At 36.3% G+C, this 21,817-nt stretch overlaps 1 protein-coding gene across 3 annotated transcripts in view; it reads left to right on the plus strand.

Annotated features, from left to right (window-relative positions):
- PCCA (propionyl-CoA carboxylase subunit alpha) overlaps window positions 1-21,817 on the plus strand; it is a 231,330-nt gene that overhangs the window by 27,850 nt on the left and 181,663 nt on the right. For all 3 annotated transcript variants that reach the window (XR_003397837.1, XM_026843145.1, XM_026843136.1), the window contains exons 3-6: window positions 1,444-1,480; window positions 7,429-7,507; window positions 16,365-16,467; window positions 20,740-20,834. Coding sequence is in view for 2 of the 3 variants with exons in the window: in XM_026843145.1 (XP_026698946.1) it covers window positions 1,444-1,480; window positions 7,429-7,507; window positions 16,365-16,467; window positions 20,740-20,834 (314 nt within the window). In the remaining variant the exon portion in view is untranslated. The remainder of the gene's footprint in view (window positions 1-1,443; window positions 1,481-7,428; window positions 7,508-16,364; window positions 16,468-20,739; window positions 20,835-21,817) is intronic.

The raw sequence follows: 21,817 nt of genomic DNA on the forward strand, positions 1-21,817 counted from the left end.
GGGGGGGGGGGGGGGGGGGGGGGGGGGGGGGGGGGAAGAGTTTTTTTTGCTAGATTTATCTCTTGACTTAAAAACAATTGTTATTTGGAAAAATCTCATTAACAGATGTGACTGGAGTAAAAAGACTTAAAACTGATGTTGCTTTCAGGACTGCTTTGAACTTAACAAGCACCGATTTGTGGAGCAGACTAGCTAATGAAAGGAAATTAAATTTTCTGACAACTTCCCCTGCCAGCCCCCTTATTCTTCATGGGGCTGTTACTAGGTACTGAAGACTTTTAAAGAGGATTTTGTTTTATTATCGGACATAAATGAACCAGGTATGAACATTTCTTATGTATTTTTTTTAAAGTTCTGACCTGGGTGCTTTTAAAATGGATTGCCTTGAAAGCTTTAAAAATATCAGGTTTCATTTTAATGTTCATAAGTCAGCCCCCATAGTTTCAGACACACTTAGCAGCTGGTGGTTTCCAGACATTACTGCCTTCCATACAAATTTTTTAATGCATGTCATGGAATAGTATAAATATTAGCAAATTTGCATGAAATTTTCAAACTTAATCTCTGCTACTGTATTTTAACCCTTTTTCTTTCTAGTAGTATATAATGGAAAAATACTGTTATCAGAAGAAATCAGAATTAACTACTGCAGGAGAAGAGATTTGGTTATTAAAAAGCAAAGCAATTAAAGCATTTTGGTCTTTATTCTCTGGGTTTTCTGGTACTTTTTTCTCTAGCATGCTATACTAGTATGAGTCAGCTGAAGCAATAGGTGGCATCAACAAAAGGATTTTTCTAATTGTCATACGTGAGTAATGTACACACTCTTAAATGGAAACAATTATGTGAATCTTCTCATTTCAAATACAGTTTAAAATTATGCATTTAAGGTTTACTCTGTCTTTTAGAATGAAAAATTTATGAAAGTAAAATGCTTGTGTTCTTTTTTCGTTAGACAAATATTTGTCTTTAAGGAAGTTCTGCAAGATTTTTTTCTGAACCTGAATCACTCCCAAACAATAGAGAATCTACTCCCCCTACTGACAAGAACCAGGAAAACACAAGAAATACCTGTGAGGACAGAAATAAGCTGGCAGTGGGCAAACTTTAACGATCTGATTTATGGTCCATTATTGATTGTAAACTTCTAAATTCTAGCATTAAATTCCTACAACTGCAGAAAATCATTTTGCGATCCTGGTTGTGTTTCCTGTCAGCTGATTCCTCGTTGCTTTGAGTTTCTCAGTGTACTAATGATGAGGTAGAATTTACATTCCACTTATGGTATTAATTTTACATTCCTCTGGCTGAAAAGGGTCAGAAGGTTGTAAAATCAAACATTAAATGAATCAGAGGAGACAGTAGTGCAATATATGACTGCCCTCAGGACATAGTGCAATGGCTGATGGGATTAACGTTGGGTCTCATTTCCTGCTTTTACAGGATGCAGATGAAGCTGTCAGAATTGCAAGGGAAATTGGTAAGTTTTTAAATTAGCTATGGTGGGATTTGTGTGCCTCTCAGCAGACATGGTTGACTAAATTGAATGTGTAATAAGTAATCCCTATAGAACAAATAATGTTTTAATAGTTTTTAAGTTCCCTGTTGCCTATGGGGCTGGAAGAATCTAGGCGTTAATGCCTTGTCTCTTAAACCATCACATTTTAGCTTTACAAACTGGACTTTACAGAACAAGTGTAGCCATGATTTGTGGAATGCATGTGATATGCAGTAGTGAGTAGCTTGCTAAAGAAGTTATTTCAAGGTATATCTGCAGTCGGACATGATAGTCAGAAGTTAGGAATAGTACATTTCTCTTTATATGGAGGCTGACACCAGTGGTGATATGATCTTCATCACTGTGTTGGACTGTAGTTAGCTTGAATATTATCCAGAGCACCAGCCTTTCTTCTGTGCTTTCTGGAATAAAGTCACTATTTGGCTTCTGAATTTCTTACAGAATGGTGAAAAGAGCAACCAGCAAAGTGTCTGGGGCTCATTTTGATGAAGGTTAAGTGTAATATGTGTTTAATGAGTTTTGGCTTTTATTTACTAAAGCTTAATATTAGGGAAAATATTAAACCATATGCTTGAAATTACACATGTTCTTATATGCTTTCTAGAAGAAGAATCTAAAGCAATAAGATTTTTTTTGTGTGGTTTTTTTTTTTTCCATTTTAAGAGGCAGTAGCCACAAAAAGCTATTTAGGTTCATCACAGGTACATAATTCAAAGGATGTATCTGCATTTGAAGCTTCTCTTACTGATCTAGGTACAAATACATCTCACCTGTGTCAAAAGCTATGGCTGTGCCTTATGTGCCAAATAGAAATTGGGACTTGCACTGCTGCAGTTGACTTTTCATCAGTGTAACACCTTTCCACTTTTGAGTTTAAGTTGGGGCTTTTACCCTTCACTGGTTAACTGCTCTGAAACCCTTCAGTGTAGGCTTGGCTGGCTTTTAGGCTGACACAATTGAAGTCTGCATTTCTGTGGGTTAGACTTTATGTCCCTGTTGGGAAATGAAGTGATTACTGATCACTGTCGTGGGAGCAGAAACAAAAGGAAGAGGTTATCAACCAAATTGGAACATTTGGAGGACAACTGTAAATAAAATTGGTTTTAGTCCTTAAAAAAGGCGTAGTGACTTTATTTCAGTTCAGTTTCATTTCAATAGTCTTTCTTGCAGGAAATCTTTGAGAAATAAGTGTAAGTATTTTTAAGGCAGTTTTGATTCATGTAAGTCAGAAGGCATTGAGTGGCTTCCTAGATATCCTTTAAAATGTATTCTTGCTTAATTTTCTTCTGAGTTCTGGTGTTCTGTTGACTGGTTCCCGTCTTTGATATCAGTAGCACTTTGGAGGTCATTGTATCAAAGCAGTTTTAAATCTGTAAATATTAAAGTCAATTAGAGACATCTGGGTGGTGCTTTACCTAGATGGTAAATCCTTAAACCATTTTGATACAAAAAAGGTTTGTGCTATGATGCCATGTAGTGAAAGAAAAACGTCCTTTCTGGCTCTTTCCCCACTTGTGTTTCAAGCAGTTGATCAGTTTGGTTAAGCTGTCTAGTCATAACCACTGATTGGAATAATACCCAATGATTTGTAATTTCAAAGGATCTAAAATAGGATGAAATTAAGGTCTCATGCATTTGTCCTCTTTTATATAAGGTGCTTGATAACACAGTTGAATACTTTCAGAGTATTATTAATTTTGCTTATCCAGTCTTCCAAGAATTTAAGTAATTTTAAAAAAATAATTCTTCATGGGCCAGCACTTAAAACTCTAAACCATTGTGTAACATCCTCTTGCTGCCTGTGTGTTCTCCTGCTTATCCCTGCTATGTTCTGGCTGAAGATCCTGTAATAGTGGAGCATGGCACTTCAGGGTTGAGACACTGCTTTTAGCTGTTTCAGTGCCTCTTATTTATGGATTCAAATTTTCTAAGTATCGGAGTAAAACATACCTGTTGCCCCTCTTTTGAGATGTGCTCTCCTGAGTTGTCAAGAGGTAATGTGGCGGAGATATTAGGCTAAATCAGGAACTGGAAGAAGTTCAGGCACGAATTGCTGTATAGGCTCATGTCTATAGTCTTTATTTGTCTGTGTGGTCTGTTTTTCTCTTGCGATCCTTTCTGTGGTACTTAATCACATTGGCTCTTTTCCCATGCTACTTTTAAGTCTGTCTGTAAGATGTACATTAAGTGCTGGCTTCTTGATTTCTGAAGCATTGATGAAAGTTTTACTCTTCAGTTTGAAAGGATTGAACAACTACGAAGTGCAGTCAGTTAAACTAAGTTAAAGTCCATACAAAGCTGAAGAGGTGAAAAACATGCTTTTGTCAAGTTTCATTTGATGTGGGTTTAGTTAGTACTAGCTTTTCACTAATGGAGACGGAGAAGGATCTGGTGTTGCCACATGTAATATTGCTCAAACTGATACTGCACAATGCATTCTGTGCTCTACTTACCTGCAACCTTATAAAAATGGTTGAATGATATCTAAGCCCATGGTGGCAAAGTGTGGGAATTAACACCTATGGGATACCAGAAGTCTGTTTATTCCTTTTACCATTCTGATTCTCAGAATAATAACTGCCCTGGAAACAAAGTGTTCCTAACTTAATAGTACCTATTTAACAGCAAAAGTATGCCCGATGGTCTTCAAATTTGACAGCTTTTTATCTTCTTGCCTTCTAAGATCTCTTTATACCCATCCTTCAGATGTGTTGAAAGAATGTAGAATTGTAGAACAAGAGTAGCTTTTATTCTTACATGCAATTTTAATGTCCTGTAAATTAGTATCTAATTTGAGGAAAGGGTTGAAAACCTAACATCTACTCAAATGTGCCTGCTTTGTGAGACTCTACATTGCTGTTGTCATGGGTCCTTATAAATGTCATTAGAAATTGTTTGCATGCCTCTCCCTTCCTACAACTAATCCATTCAGTCCACATGGGCATACTTAAGCAATTTAAATTGCTGCCAAATAGTGCTAAAGTGATTAGGAGAACGATGAGTAATGAATGCGTTCTGATCCCAGAATCCTGTACCCCATATGTACGCAAAACTTTGATTCTACAAAGCCTTCCTTGCCTTAGCACACATTGGTCTGGTATTGGCCGAAGAACTGCTATTTAGCTTAATTCAGTGCCCCGGAGAGCAAGTAGTGTGTAAATATTTGAGCATATTTGAGCAAAAGTTCAAGTGCCCTTATTTTCAGTGAACTGGTTAACTTGTAGAGGTCTGTTACAAAGAATTTTTCCTTGTCAACCTAAAAAGCTGTATGTATCTTTTCTAAATAGGTCTGCCTTTGATTTTTTTTTTTATTATTTTTTTTTAAACTATATTGTAGCTCTCTGGAGCCTTTAACTGCCTTGCATACAAGTGTGATCGATCTGTAATCAGTATACATGAAAGGTGAGGGTGGGATGGAGTTGGGGGAAGCAGAGTGGTCCTTCACTTGGTGACTGATACCAGTAACCTGTGTATCCTGCCTGATAATTTAACCATGTGAGTTATGATATATGAACTTTTATCTTCTGTAGCATATAAAGACCCACTAAGGCTCACTGCCAACATGCCTATTTTGCTGTTGAAATGAAAGAACAGTAAATTAGGACTAGATTCTGCTTACAGAATTGAAATCAGCAAGCCATTCAAGAGACTGGCTTTGTCTGAAATTGTTAGCATAATTGATGATGATTTTTTTCAAGTACTTGTACCACTGAATAAGATAGATTAGGTGATGGAAATTGCCATAGTGAGTTTGCCACAATAAGGCTTAAAACAATGCTTATTTCAGAATCAGACTTGTGGCCTCTTGAGTTGGAGAGCATCTCCAGCTGGTGATAGTGTTGCCAGAGATTTAAGTTTGCTACTATTAGTGGGTTAAATCTCATTTCTTGCATGAAAATCTTACAAGATGTGCTTTATTTTCCAGGTAGCCAGTGACTTGTCTAGGAGCCTGGCAGTTGCCAGGGGATCTGGAAAAACATCTACAGCATAGATACAAAGTACAAGTATAGTTGTACTTGTGTAGACATTGCATATACTGCATTTCATGTTGAATTTCAGCTCAAATGAGTTGAACTTCATGGTTTGCTGCATGCAATGTAGAGTTATTTTGCACATGCCCTTTTACCTCTGGGATTGTAGAGGCCTTGAAAATACTTAGTATAGTTCTGGATCGAGCCCAATGTTACTCTGACTTATCCCATACCCCTCTGTGGGCAGCATCATATACTTCATGGGAAAATGTAAGAGACACTCCAGCAAGCTTATTGCATGGCTCTGTTTGGTCTTACCCTTATACCTAGTAACTAGAGATTACTTTAGACTATAAAACAAGATGATTTATAGCCTTCTGGTCATCCCTGCCTATAGGAACTTGATTTGTGTTCTATGTATGCATGTCCATTACCTTTCTACAGCTTTCAGCCACACAAATGTTCTGTAGCATGGGGTTTCACAGTCTAATAACATGTTGGAAACTATTTTACTGATTTTTACTGTTTCTTTGTTAATGTTCTCTTTCCTGCCTTCCAATCAACACTACTCTGTTTCTTACGATTGTTTCGTGCCTTTTTTTTTTTTTTTTTTTTTTTTTTTTTTTTTTTTTTTTTTTTTTTTTTTTTTTTATGTCCACTTTAGTCTTTTTAAGCAAAAGGTTTTCCGGATCTTGCTGGTTTTAATTATCCTCTCCTGAACCTTCTTTAAGTTAAATGACTTTGGAGAGAAGGTGGATGTACTGTATCGCTGTCACTTGACAGAGCAAGAGTAGATCTACATTTCAGAAAGAAACTGTAAACATTAGTTACACATATGATAGCAGACTCGACAATTTCTACTGGGAACCATATTCAAATGTCCCTTTCTTTCCCCAGATCAAAGGCTTTTATAGACTGTATCTTCAGTTTGCAAGGACTGATGGACTCTTCTTGCCAGACAGTATCAGCTGGTCTGATATGTGGCTTAATGTTATGATTTTCATTAAACATACTGGAGACCAAGGCTTGAAGAATTTTCCACCATCCTAGAAACATCAAAAACTTTCTAATCCGATCCTTAATTTTCAATTGGCAGTACATTAATGTGGGCAAAAAATTAGGCTTGCTAATATGAATAAGAAATTGTTTTAGGAAGTTGCTTTGAATTAAAATACTGTACTACAAGATAAACAATGATTACTAAACCAGCTTTTAAATGGCATACTTTGTTACTGTATTTTTCTAGCTTCTTGAAAACTAATGTCCTACCCCATATTAAGGTATCTTGTTCTGAGAGTACAATATTACCAGTTATACACAATGCTTTCAGATTTATGCTGCTCATTTTTTTCTTACTACTTGTCAGTTTGGGGAAAATTATTTTTTATTGTTAAAAAAAAAGTTGTAATAATCTGTTTTCTGTGATACTTACTATAAAATAATATCTGAGCAGCACATCTTGAGGTGCTCTGTTATTTAAAATGTACTGTACCAGAAGTGTTGATAAGATACAGGTTTGCTTACTAAATCTCTTGACTAGTGATTTATGAAGATCTGCTTATTTTCACAATTTTTTGAAAAATTTTATCACAGCTATAGCTTATTTCAGCAGTGACAAAGGAACAAAATTTTGTTCTTAAAGAAATGTGAGCTTAAAAAGGTCAAATGCCTTTATTCATAAATCACGTTGTTACTTAGGAATAATTCATTCAGTGCTTTTTTGGTATAAATGAAATGAAGATAACCTTCTTGGCTTAAGAAATTATTGCATTGACAGCTAAGTCTTGAAAAGAAAAATTTCTCCTCTCCCTCCAAACAAAGTGTTCTAATAAACGAAGTTATTGTCTACTGGCATTATTGGACATGTGGTCAGTTGTCATGTTCCTCTGACCAACTGAACAAAGTTTGAACTTCTGTCTAATTGTTCCCCGCTGTTAGGCTACCCTGTCATGATCAAGGCCTCAGCAGGTGGTGGTGGGAAAGGCATGAGAATCGCTTGGGATGATGAAGAGACCAGGTGAGATGCTGTCCAAAAGCTTGCCTTGATGAATGCTGCAGTTACCAAAGTCCCATTAAGCCACTGTGAGCTGACAGTTGAGCAGATATGAAATGTTAGACAGAGAAATTGGATATTATTTGGTTTTCTCCCTTTTGTATAGTGAGTGGTATACTTTGGGAGTTTGCATGCGCCTGTTAAAAAATTAATTTCTGCATAAACCTTACAAAATGTGGTCCATTAATTTGAGTAAAAAACTGACACAACTGTCTTTAGTCAAATGATAGACTGTAAATCTAGACTGTAAAGAACATTTTGCTGTATTTCCTTTCAGAATGCTGATGTATTAATTGTCTGTGTTTTAGGTAGAATATTTATTGGCCCTGATTCTCAAACATTAATGCATGCCATTAGTTCTGTTAAAGTTGATGAGAATGTTTATTCATGTGTGGAAACACATACTGTGTTTCCAGAATGTGCTCTAATAAATTGCATACTTCTGTGTTTAAAATATTTGTCTCAGCAAACTATTGTGCTTTTGCCTGTTTGAAACAATGTTTGTTTAAATGCACAGACATTTTCATGTCTCTTAATGGTTGTTTGAATCCTAAACACTTCACAATGCTTTGTTACTGACTCAAAGTTTTACAATTTGTTCTCTGCTGATATTCTAGCAGTGAGGAGCCTGGTTTCAATCCCATGTGCCACAAATGTTATAGAAAAATGTGGTTCTGGATTTTTCAAAGACTTGTTACCAAAAGCCTGGTTTATCCAAAATTAAATAACCTTCTAAATGTTTTCCTTTCCACTTGGAGAGAGTAGCAGTACATATGCTGGAATCAACTCAAAAGTATAACTCAAATTTTCGTTAAATCGTTACCTGCATGATTTCCCTGTCATATTTTTGTTTCCTATTACATTTTTGTTTGTCAAAACCTAAAATCTGGAAAAAAATTAAAAATAAATGGCTAGCAGTTAAGTTTCAGATTTAAAGAAAATATGGTGGTTTTTTGTACCTTGCTACCTCTAGCCCATTTATATTCAAATCTAAATAGGAAAATAAGGTTTTGTGCATTGGAATGAAGAGCTAGAATAACCTGCTTTCTTACAAGGATGCTTTGTTCCCACTGCTTTAGAATCCAAAATTACTGCCTTGATCTTGTTCAGGCAGCAATTGCATCTGTTGGACTTGAAAGGAAAGCATTCATTTCTTGTTTTACTCAGAAAGGAGCAAAGGAGCTCGATTAAAGTAACTGTTTAAAAATCAAAAACTAGATCTAAAATCAGGATTGCTAATTTGTTTTGGAGAAAAGTTGTGTTTAACACTTTAGAAAATTACCTGATAGAGCTGATTGGTATCAATGAAAATTAGCTAGGGATATTCTTTTTTGTTCATTTGCATACAAAATTAATTTAGTGATAGTACTTTGGTGCAATGATGTTTAATGATAATAATTTGAAATGCTTGCCTTGTTTATGGAAAGCCTTTGAAGTACCATTCAGCTCTTTATTATTTGCTAGTAGTGTCTTTATAATAATCCTTTGGTTAGTTATGCAAGCCTTGTCTTTACAGTGTAATTTTACAGAGTGGTATCTAAAAGGTGCTAAGAGAAAGAATACCTAGACTGAGTCACAGATCAACACTAGTTACTGATCCTATATCAAGGAGAAATGCTTATTTTAACATTTATGGATATGCAGTAATGAACACAAAATTAAGTTGGCAAAATACTTATCACAGGAAGATAAAAGTGAGATTAAGAGAACTGAAGAAATAGATTTACTTTGCATTTACATATGAAGTAGAGCATTTGAGTTTCTCTTATAGTCTGTCTTGAAATATCTATGAGGTTGTAAAATATATGTTGTATATATCCATTATTTGTGTTATGGAGCTGAGATTGTTCCTTTTTATGTGTCTGAAGCATCTCAGGTGACTCAACTTGTTACTGACAAAACAATGTATCTGATAATTTTGATATCACATAAAAAGTTGTTGACCTCATCTATTGTCTTGCTTCATCCACATCCATGTAAAGCTGAAAATAAACTAATTTTGAGCTATTGGCAGCTCTGACAAGCAAGTATCTGAATGACCTTTTGTATTTCAGAGTTCGTAAATGTAAGAGGAGTGTGAAGAATTGTTGATAATATTTTGATTTGTAAACTTGCTTTGGCTTTGTCATGTGGGATTAATTCAAATGTATTAAAAAAAAAAAAAGACCTTAGAGAAACTAATTGTGTTTGAAACATACTTTTGGATTTTCAGGATAGTTGAAAATTTTTTTGGTCTCAACTGCAATGCAAACTATTAAAAGAAGGCTTAAATGTATTTTGTGCTCTCATATGGAAATAGCCACTGGAAATGGGAAAGAAGTGTCTGAACAACGTAGTTGCTGCTGTTACAGAATTACTTGCTGTGGTAACTTACTGGTGCTTCATCTTTCACATCTCCTAAATATCCTCAATGATGAAAATTTTGTTAGATCCTCTAAATATTATGATATTATTCCTGCTATAGCTAAGACTTCTGTAACTTCCAGCTACTATTTCTAACTAGAGATACTAGAATAGTTTTACTGCTGTTAGAATGGGTTTTTTTAATTGAAATAGCTCTTCATGTGCATGTGACTGTGAAAGGCTGCCATGTTGCCCCCTTGCTTTTTATCTGGGTAGGGCTGTTAAATTTCTTCAGATATGAGTCCCTCCTAAATCTCACTGCTATTGCTTTTTTCCAAATTTTGGTCAAGTTCTAGTGTGGATTTTTGTGTAGAGTTCAACTCACTAACCCCCATCTGAAATGAAAATAACCTTATCTTCACTCTAATGTAATCCCTAGTCAGTTGTCTTGATTTGGATAAGTAGAATTTAGGATACCCTTTCTTCACGTAAGAGGTACTTGAAATTATCCTGAAAATGAAGATTTCTGAAAAGCAGTTTACAGGGTTGTAGGTTCTTCAAAACCTGAGAAAGTTTTGTACATATCTAAGAGTATTTCTGCCTTAGTGTAGTTATCATCCGAGCTCTGGTCTTGAGCTGAAGAGCTTCTGTGCTTGTGTCCCAGAGAGCCTGATCTGAAAGTGCTTTCCAAATATAGGCAATATGAAGTTCGTTATGAAGTAGAACAAAGCATGGCTAGGGTAGGTATCTGAATATCTAAAAATTTTCTGTATCATTCTTTCTTTGACTGTGGAGAAACTGAAGGCTCTCTTGCTTTCAGTATGCTTATAACAATTGTACTTATAACTAAGTTTTTAGGATTCATGGCTTCAAATGATCTGCTGGCAACTCTGAAAAGGAATCAACTTGAGAACCCTATCCTCTCCAAAGAACAGATTTAAATTTTCTGGCAGAGATGGTGATGGATCTTTTCCCACAAAGATACTTATTGGCATGTACATTCAGTATCAGAGGTCCTCCTACAGGAGCCTATTGACTTGTTTTAAACTCTGTGGATTTGAAGATAAAAATTAGTTTCTCTAGTAGTTTCAGATGCAAACATTATAACTTTTAATGAAAGTTTTCAACCAAGGGAGCTTCTGGCAACAGTTATTTAGTGAGATGAAAGATTTTTGCCTTTTAACTTACAGTAACAGGAAAATATAAATTGTCCTGTTACTTAAATTCTTTCTTGGTGTTTATGCCAATTTTATGAACTTAAGTCAAACATCTGCTCTCAAATTCCAAGAACCCCTTAAATTTCTCTTCTGTGGTCCTGTGGTACCATGCTGTGTTTATTTCCACTGTTCCACAGTTGTTGCTCTTCATTGGGTTGGTCCAAAAGAAGACCTTCTGTGGGAGAACTACTAGCAAATTTGTTTTTGTAGTCTGCAATCATTTTCCCACCTTCCTTTAGAAACATCTGTTGATGTTATTTTTTTCCCTGATGTTGTAATCTTCCAGTGGCTCTGAAGGAATGAGCAGTGGAACTGGAAGAAGTTAAAGTGGAATAATATGTAACAAACCATTTTGAATCCCCCATCTCCCAAGGCAAATGAAATACAAAGTGTGCAGCATGAGAGGACAATGCTTTAGAAAACTGAAGAGCATTCCTTATTACAAGCCTTTACATTGAGCATTGAGTTTTATTACCTTCCTAAAGTAGTGCATTTGGCCTTCAGATTGTTCTGCAAAAATGGGAGTGTGGGTTTGGCATCCTTGGTCTGTCCTGCACAGGTATGTCCTGTAACAGTGTTCAGGTGAGGGAAAGGAGTCAGTTGGATGAAGGAATAGTATTTCCTAAAATACTTTTTTTTTTAAACTCAGATATTCATGTCAGCTATATTTGTAAATGTATGTAAAATGATGTGACTAGATAGTTTCAGTTTTTTTAAAATTTGGAGTCAAACTAAAGCAATGGATATTGGGCTTGTGTTTAAAATCAAACAACATTTGAGTATTTATTGGTTACTTAACGGTCATAGTTTTAGAGGGAATCTACTGTACTAATAGTTATCAAACATCTGTTTCTAACTAGATAGCCTTTCTGATTCTGGCCTTGACAAGAAAAGACTTTTTCCTTTACTATTTCCTGATACTGGAAACTGAAATATTACATAATGACTGCAGTTAGTGTCTGGCTGCCTCCAAAGAAAGTGGTTGTTTTAATTAAAGCAGCAATGCTGATCTCGGAGCTGGAGGCAGAAAGCTGGCAAGGGCCGTCTCACTTCAGAAAACCACAAGAAAGATTGTGGCAAGATCAATAAATACTTTTGTACAACTTATACTACAGTGTGAATAAATGTACTGTAGGGAGAGAGGGGAACCTTTTAAAGACATCCTGTTCTTCCCCTTATAGAATCATGCATGTTTAAAGGGACCTAGGGACATCATCTCATCCAGCTTCATCCTTGGAATAGGATCAGCACTCAATTTGAAGCTGCTTGCTTAGAGCTTTACCCAGTTGGGTCTTGCTTTAAGATTCCACAGCCTCTCTAAACAGCCTTTCCTGTTTCTCAGTTCTTTCCAGTAATTTTTTTTTTTAAACTGACATCCAGTTGGAAAACTCCCCACTTCAGTTTATGGCCACAGTCTCATTTTTCTGCTGTGCACTGCAATAAGGAGCTTGGCTCCATTGTCTTAGTAAACTCCTCTTTAAGTACTGGAAGGCTGCTATTAGATGTCCCCTAAAGCCTTGTTGTCTTTCAGGTTCAACAAGCCTAGCTGTGTTGATCTTGGTGTGCTCTGACTATCTTTCTTGAGTTTTCAAAGTTGGGTGCAATGTTTGTCTTCCTCCAGTCATCAGGAGTCTTTCCTGACCTCCAAAGCCTTTCAGAGATGACAGAGCAGTCTCACAATGACATAAGCTACCTCTCAGCATCCCATCTGGTCTTACTGACTTGTCTGGGTTGATTTCTCAAGAGATCCTTGATTCCATCCTCTTCTGCTACTGGTAGTTCCTCTTCTTTATCTAATGTCTGTGGTGAGAAGTTGTCCCCAACATCCATCAGAAACTTCCTAGATTGCTTGTGGTCATCTGTGTTGCTTTTCCAACAGGTGTTGGGGAGGTTAGTTTCCTGTTTTGAAAAAAGACCCCCAAACCAACCACCAAACAACAGACCAAGCCTCCAAACAACTAACAAGCCAGAAAACCACCCCTCCCCTTCCCAAACAATCCCCAGCCCAGAAAACCCAAAACAAACCCGCACAAACACTCAGTATCTTGGAGATTTTTGAGTTGTTTAAAGAATTTTGTCTACTTTGTCAACTTGAGTGGATGAACTGTTAATAAATTTTCACTGCAGTATTACCCTTACTGGACTCTTGTTCCACACCTTCCAGCTCTTACCCTATTGCCTTTTCCTAAGAAGAGATCCATGGTTGATCTGCCCTTTCATAAAAAGGGCAAGCCTGTCCTACCACTTGTCTTAAAGATTGGGTAGTCATTCATTGAAGTGCTGCAGTTGTGTGTCCTGTCCCACCATGTCAGCTCTTCTAAGGGTGTTGCAGTTCTGTGTCTGCATGCAGGCTCCAGCTCCTGTTTGTTTCCTTGTCCACATGCCTTTATGTACAGCTGCTTGAGATGGATCTCTTGTGGCTGGGGTTTCTTGGGGGGGTTTGTTTTGTTCCCCCTGCCCCATATGCCTACAGGCTTTGACTAGTGTGGACCTCCTACCAGCATGACCCATGCTGTCCATGAGGAGAGGCAGTGGTGTTCACTGTCTGCCTTAGGTATGGGCTGTGGTGGCCTTTCAGCCCCTCTGCTCCAAGCCCAACTTGTGTCAAGGCATTTGATGTGTGATGGGCGTTCCTGCAGCTGGGGCGGTGAAGTCATTGTGGGGCCATACTATTAGCACTCCAGCTTATGAGGCAGTGTGTGTCTCCAGGTGACTGACCTGGGGTGTGAGTCATCCTCACAGCAGGCACCTGTGGGCCCCTTTTTATCATGAACTAGTCTATCAGTCTATGAGCTGGAAAAAACTTGCAGAAGCTGATGAAAGCACCTAAAAGCAGCATATCTCTATATAGGCAAAAAAAATACCAAAACTGCCACTAAAGTTACGGAGAACCTAAGAAAAAACTAACTCAACAGAAAATCTTACCTGGATAAATAACTTGCAACCAAAATGCCAGCCCCTCCCAGCCACAAACCCTGCTATCAGAATTACCCCTACCACCAACTCTTCCTTATGAGAAACCACAAAAAGTATCTCCTGATGAAGCCTCTCTTAGCTGCTTCTGGTTGCTGTCCTCCTTGCATACTAGCTTAGTTCATGGTCCCTGTAGTGTGGTGTGTCCAATGCTATCCAGTGGACAGTTAGACAATAATTGTTCTCCACACTCGTTGCCCCTTGGTCTAGTGCATGTGACTGGCACTGTAAAACTGTGATGGTGGCTGTGTTAATAGATGTGGGTCTGTGCAGAGCCCCTGCTCAGGCATCTTCTGACCAGTGTGCCTCTACTTTGAGTCATAGTGTAGAGGTATCAGTGATGGTCTTTGTATAGGTGAGATGCATCAGCCTGAATGATTGTGTCTTGTCAAACATCAGGGCTTGATTAGGCTGCAGGGAGCATGTTGCTTGTATGGTAAACTGTACCTGGGCCTAGACAGGGGCAGTAAGCTCAGTTTTCTCTGTCCCAAATTCCCCTGGACTTCTCTTTGGGGGTTAGCGTGGATGGGAAAGTTTTGGGCTTGGTCGCACATACCAGCACAGTTGTGCTGCATGGGGAGCATCTTCCTTACAGTGAGGCTCTATAGGGCTGTTGCTTGGTGAAAGGCTAATACGAATTCCCTTCTAGCCTAAAAAAAACTGCCTTTTTTTTTTAAAAATATAAAAAGACTGACCCATTTCCATTTGGTTAGTATGATCTCTTTAAGGAAGGTGAAGTGTATTTATGGTAATTTTTTTTCACTGAACAAATGCAGTTGCACAGTTTTGTAAGATATAAACAAGGTCAGAATACCTGACTGAGATAGACATTCCTGTTACATATAATTTAAAAAGATTTACAGATATATGGATTAGATAATTAAGCACCTAACTTTTTTTTTTAACAAGTATTGCAGTTTAGATTTCTAATTAGCACATACTTTAATGAAGGAAAAATAGTCAATTGTGCATAAAACTGTATGATAAAATGTTTACAAAAGGAAACAAAGCCTTTGATACAGGAGTTAAAATAGCTCTAAATCTTTCAGTAAGAAACACTGTATGGCTGTTAGTTACCTCACTTTGGTTTTTTGTACAGATCCAGGTACTGTACAGAATCACAAATTTTGATGTCCCTTTTCCTCTTTATTAAGTAATACAATATACTGAAGTTAAATATGAATTTAGGAAAGGTTATACACTGAGTATAATCTCTCACTTATAGCATACTATTCTACAATTTTGAAAAAAGGTGAAGAAACACCTTAAACTATACGCGTATCTATACTGTAAATATACTCATCTCATGGTTTTATTGGCTAGGTTTAGTTTGTGGAATTGAGCTAAATACAAGAGCTGAAAAACATGAAAGCTTCAACTAATTTGTGCTGTAGTTCTTATTCTGGGCACGTTTTAAATATCAGGGCTGCTGCATCTCAGTAGTCAATCCCACAGAAATTTACCCCAATCTTTCCATATGCATCAACATATGTGGGACTGATATGGCAGTTAAAGAGCCTGTAGAAAAACTTCTGTGGAGCCCTTGGGTCCCTGCATGATGATACATTTCACCCTGAGAAGGCTGTACATGAAGTTTGTCAGCAGTTATGCCCCATAGAAGTAACTTTCCTGCCATGAAAAATAAAGTAAATAAAGTATCTTACAACCTTTATTTGTTTGAATAATTTACATATGTAAAAGAGGAAACAGGGAAGTACACAGGATGTGCAGTATAATGCTCAATTATACTTTAATGCAGGGAAAAACTAGTACAGCTGGTATGCTCTATAAAGTATTGCATCTTCATGTTATGTGTTCAGTGCTTGAATTTACAAGGTCTGCAATATTATATCTGCAGTTCTTTAATAAATGTGCAAGTAACTTATACTATTCTTGAGTATTAAGGGGACTGCATACCTTAAATAGTGGTAAACTTTACCTTCTGTATAACAAGTACTTGGTAATTAATGGTTTTAAAAATTTGATTGCTTCATTAATTTTGCAGAAGAAAATGCCAACAAAGAAAAATCGTACAAATAATTGTTGTAAATGCTCAGACTTTTGAAACAGTGAAATTCCTTGTGCCTTGAGGATGTAATTTTTTCATCTTTATAAGAAAAAAAGAAAAGGATAAAGACTCGAGTGCAAATGGTAAAACTTGACTTTTGGATGTGTGTGTTGCCAGATGACTGGAATGAACAAGTGTTCTTTCTCCTTGTGTACCTCAGAACTTGACTTAACTTTTAAAATACAGTTCTCTTTTGTTGTTGTTGTTTTCATTATTTAAGGGAAGGTTTTAGGTTTTCATCTCAGGAAGCTGCTTCAAGTTTTGGTGATGATCGTTTACTGATAGAAAAATTCATTGATAACCCTCGTCACATAGAAATCCAGGTTGGTGGTATTATTATTACTCCTACTATTACTGTTTGTCTATTTAATAAGATTTGGACTAATAAATCAAAGTTCAAAACGTTTCAAACACTCTGCTAAAAAAGGCCTATGTGTCTTGTGCTTTCCTGTGTCTTGGGCCATTGCTCAAAACTACATGGCTGTCGTGCACAATACAGCCTTCCTGTTTTTACTCTCTAGCCTTTCTTTAGCAGGAAGACAATGAACCGTGCTCAGTTCTTTGGGGGGAGGGAGTGTGTGTGGGGGGAAAGGTTGTAGGCATCTGTCTTGAGGGCTGGAGCTTGAACTCTGGATCCTGATAGCAGTGCTTGAGTGCAGCAGAGGATATAGGAGTACGTGGTTTTCTTGCAGGCTCTAGGTGGTTTTGTCACTGTTTTGGATTCTGTTCTGAAGTATCTAATGCTCCCTGGGAACTCAGAAGAATTTGTGTCCCATTTGGGGCAGTTTGTGGTTCAAAATCAGGTGTATTCTCCTTAACTTCTGGATAGTGACCATTTATATCTTTTATTGGATCTAGTGCTAAGCCAGATGTGCTGATGCAGACCAAGACTCATTTGTTTCAGACAGACTCTTAACAAAATTACGTTTTTAAATTTGTGATGTGTTTGATCTTATGTAGGCAGTTAAATTGGGTTTGTCAATAGCCTTGAAATAATCTTTTATGATGAGAGATCTATATGGAGTATGTTCATTTTCCCAAAAAAAGGTGTCATTTATTTTTGTCCAAAATACAAACTCTTTGTAAGTTGTGGCATGTTTTCTTTTACAGTGAGAGCCTGAAGTATTTTGGTAGTAGCTCAATAACTGAATGAAACAACAACAGTACGTTTGATAGTGTGGAATGATTTGTAAGAGAGAAATACTTAACATTTTTTCTCTGCCGGATATGTGCACACAACCTGATACTTCCTCTGTTTTTATTTATTTTATGTGCACAGACTAACTTATTTCATATGTGAAATGAAGAAACAGTTTGTAAAAATGAAATTTAAACCCCAACATCTCTTTTGAAGGGTCGCAAAAAGGTATTTAGCAAAGGTTTAGTTTCAACATTAATCTTAGGTTACAAAAGAGGTCATATTGCTTGAATATCTTCCTATATTCTCTTGCCATGGTTAATAATTTTTGGCTACCTATGTCTTTGTTTCTTTCTTTTTTTTATGCAAATCAGTATACCTTAAAGACCTATTCCTTTCAGTGCTTGAAGGTTTGTGAGCTTCAGCAGGTTCCTACTGGCTGACTAAATATAGATGAGATTTATTGGTCCATACTTTCACGAGTTAGGGGCAGTTTTTACATTGTCTTGATTCCTTTAGGTTTAAAAAAAAAAGTTACCTCAAAAAAATAGGCAGTACTGTATTTAAGAACAGTCAATTTCACCTAGATTAAGCAAAATAGCTTTTCTATTAATAATTCATAGTTTTATTTCTAATAAGTGTACAGTGAATGTTGTTTTCCTTACACAAACACTTTGATGATACCTTTTAACAATAGCATATCACTTTAACTTCATGTTCTAATCAGCTTTAGGACGTTGACCTTGGTTCGTTTTCAGACTGTTAAATATACAAACAATTTGAGACCAGATGCCAAATATTTATTAATTTAGCAGTAACTTTTAAATAGAACTTTTTTTAACATTCTCATATAGCTCCAAAGCATTGGTACTTAAAATTGTTATATAAGGGGTTTCCTGTGTCTAGCTATAAAACAATCACTTTGTAAAACATGAGAAAAGACTAAAACAATTAACAGGAAAATAGAGTCCAAATAGACTTTATGCTTGAACTGATTTGAAGCCTTGTTCTCCTGAAATGTCTTATATAAAGGATCTGAGTCTAAAGTAAGAGTACATGGAATGTCTAACTATTGCTTGGCTAAATAGCAGTTTTACAGCTGGAAGTAGAATTTAGCTGAATCATGTGAGAGAGGTTGCAATACATTCATTATTTTGGAATCTAGATGTATATAGCACATACTAATGTCACAATCATCTAATCCCAAAAAACAGGACATTTTCTTTGAGGAATATTTAGATATTTAGAAAAAAGCTGTAGCTGTGACATGCATTTTTAGTGAGATGTGTATTGGAATCTCACATCATTTCAGAGATGATGATTTCAATATTCTGTAAATGTCTTCTGAAATATAATTGTTTTATGAAGTAAGTATCTTCTTTAGTTTCTGTTAATGAAAACTTTGGACTCGAATGTAAAAACCTAACACTAGATGTTGTTTGGCTTATTCAGTTTATAATTATGTTTTCATGGTAAATATTCATGCGTGTCTCTTCAAGCCATATTAACTGATAATGAAAAAATATTCAGGTTGCAGAAATTAAGTAGGATACAAGAAATGTCCTGAAGTGAAAGAAAATATTTCCTAGTTGGCTTGAAAAATATTTTATTATCCCCTTCAGGAAAATACAGTGAGAGAGGAGAGAGAAGCACAGGAACTCATTTTTATTGAAATATCCCAGGACTTTTTGGTTTGTTTATTTTGGTGAGGCTAAATTCTGTGGAAGGTTGTAGGCTTTCTAACAGTGAAACAGAAGTGCTCACAAGGAATCATTCTACTTACAAGAGGGTGATTTTTCCATCAAGTACCGTGCTGTGCCCTAGAGGTACTGTTTTAAGATTAAAAAAAACCCCCTAAATATATTTTGTCCTCCCAAATGAGTTTCTGTAGAGCTCTGTGATGTTTAGTCCTGGATTGGATGAGTTAGGACTCAGATAGAAGTTGCTTTAGATGCTTCTGGGTTTTTTTTTGGCTTTGTACTGAGCTGCCTGTTACAGAATCTAGCAGTTGGCTGAAGTACCTGTGTGCTGCTGCTGCTAAACCTCCTCGTGGGCAGAGAAGAACGTTCTGGGACAAGCTGTAGCTTAGGAACTCCCATAGTCATCAATCTTGTAGAACTCTTTGGAGTGGATTTTTCCCCTAGAAAGCACCATAAATTTATGGGAGTGCAACAGAATTTCTGGGGAAAAGGTAATCTGATCCTATAGGGTGCTGAGCACTCTGGGTCTCGTGCTGCACAGTGCACACGAGTTGTCTTCATGAGATCCGTGCCTCGTTTTCAGTCACATCTACTCAGATTATTCACGCATCAGCAAACATTGGTGTCATTGATGCAAGAATTCATCTTGCTTAGTGCCATACTCTCTCTGTAGTGCTAAAAGGAATAATAAATAATACAGATTCGTTGTCACAAATGTGAGTAGATATGGTTGAGTTCACGCAGTTTGAGGAAGATTGTCTCCTTTTTTTATCTTGTCTGTTTTCATTGTAAAACTGCACTATTAAAGAATGAAGCATGAATATTGGCACAGGTTCCTGCAGATCAGTGCAGGAAGATGGAAAAAAATGGATTAGAGGGAAAATTTTATAAGGAAGAAAGGGAGCAGATGTGGTCTGCAATGAAAGAAATTGTTCCAAGAATAAATGTAGAATATAACAATACAAGATTGGAAGACGTCTGCTTGAATCTTCAAATCTACTAGCCTGCTATTGGAAATGGTTTCACTGTACAGTTGATTTCATAATTCCTTGTCTTACTTTTCCTTCCAGTTTGAAGTTGCAGAATCAGTTGAGAGTTCTCTTACACTGGACTTGGTTTCTTTCCAGTATGTAATTTAGGTAGTTGGATTTACATGATTGACTGTTAATTTCCATTGAAAGTAGTGAGAACATAGCAAATTTTATTCTTCATAAAAGATTGCAAAGTTTCTGAAGACTTCGTCATTAAAGAGAGAGTGCTGTGGTTCACCCACTGAGAAAGCTCTGTTAAGCATTGTCTCTGAAAACTATGGTGTGTAATTCAGGAGCAAAGTTTTGGCATCTTTTGAGACGTTTCTCTTCTGCATTGACACAAGATACTGCTTAACGATATGCTTGTGAGTAATTTAATTATGCAATACAATTTTAAATGCCTGAAACCATAGTTTTAATCTTATTTCAGTCTTTTGATTTCTGAACTTTTGGGGGTTTCTCACAAATTTTGGAATGAGTGGATTTTTGCCATGTGTAGACTCTCTATAGAGTCTTTAAAAATAATCCTGTTCAGAATTTGAAGGAGCATTCAATTAGTATTTCATATACAATTAATTTTCTACACTAGCATTTTTTCCAACCTTTATTTCTAGATTAGAAAGAAATTATTTTTAAATTAAACTAACTCAATGATACATACTAGTATAATGTGTAAAGGCCATATACGTACATCTGTTTGTTAATGGCAGCATGTTATTGTTTCAGGTTTTGGCAGATAAACATGGTAATGCCTTGTGGTTGAATGAAAGAGAATGCTCCATTCAAAGGAGAAACCAAAAAGTTGTGGAGGAAGCACCAAGGTATGTATACTAGACTCTTGATGCAGCTTCAGTTATTGAAAGAACTTTTGGAAAAAATGCTGGTTTTATTTACTGTACAAGCGCATGCAAATTTTATTCTGTTAAAACCTACAAAAAATGTTTAAGTTATAGTCATTTAACTATAATGCAATTTTGATGTTGTACTTGGGGATGTTCTGATTTTGCTTCATGATGTCTTTCTGTAAGAAGAAAACAGGTGCTGTGCCGTTTCATTTTTTTCATGATTTTGTATAAAATTGATATAGATTTTTACCAATCAAATATATGTGGTATATGAGATGGCTTTCTTAATGTATCTGAGATTTATTTTTCCTTTTCTTTGCCATGCAGCTTTTGGAGTTAAGAACAAAATAAAGTATGGAATAAGTATTCATTTTACTAGAGATACAGATATTTGACTATGTTATAGTAATTGTGAGAAGGCCAGATAATACTGTTTACTTCTATTTAAAATAGCACATGAAGTACTAAATACTCTGTGTCACTTCTAGTACCATTCATGGTAGTGAACTGTAGATGTAGGTGTCCAGTAACTCAAAGGTACTAAATGATCTTAATTCCACTGATTTCAAGTGGAGCTGAAATACATTGCTGCTGTGTAAGGTATGGTCTTACTGTTTTCTGTTGCATTGCATTTATTGGAGAAAATATGTAGAAAAAAGGACATTAAAAAGTTCTGGATTCAGCAAATCAAACAGAGGTATATCACTAGCCATGGGAATTCCCAGTGTAATGTGTTCACCAGCTGGGATGGGTTTGCCATTATTTTGTAGCACAGACCTATGTGATGCAACAGTTTAGGATGTGAGGAAGAAGCACATAATTCAAGTGATGTTTATTTATAGGCAGCATATAATTTAATGTTGGATCATAATTGTGGGACTGGCACTGTTTACAACCTAGATTTTAAATTTAAAAATAAAGTTTAAATCTAAGGATACACATCCACTAGTAAATGCTTA

The sequence above is a fragment of the Athene cunicularia genome (assembly GCF_003259725.1).
Source record: "Athene cunicularia isolate RWA chromosome 1 unlocalized genomic scaffold, athCun1 chr1_part1, whole genome shotgun sequence".
Taxonomy (NCBI): domain Eukaryota; kingdom Metazoa; phylum Chordata; class Aves; order Strigiformes; family Strigidae; genus Athene; species Athene cunicularia.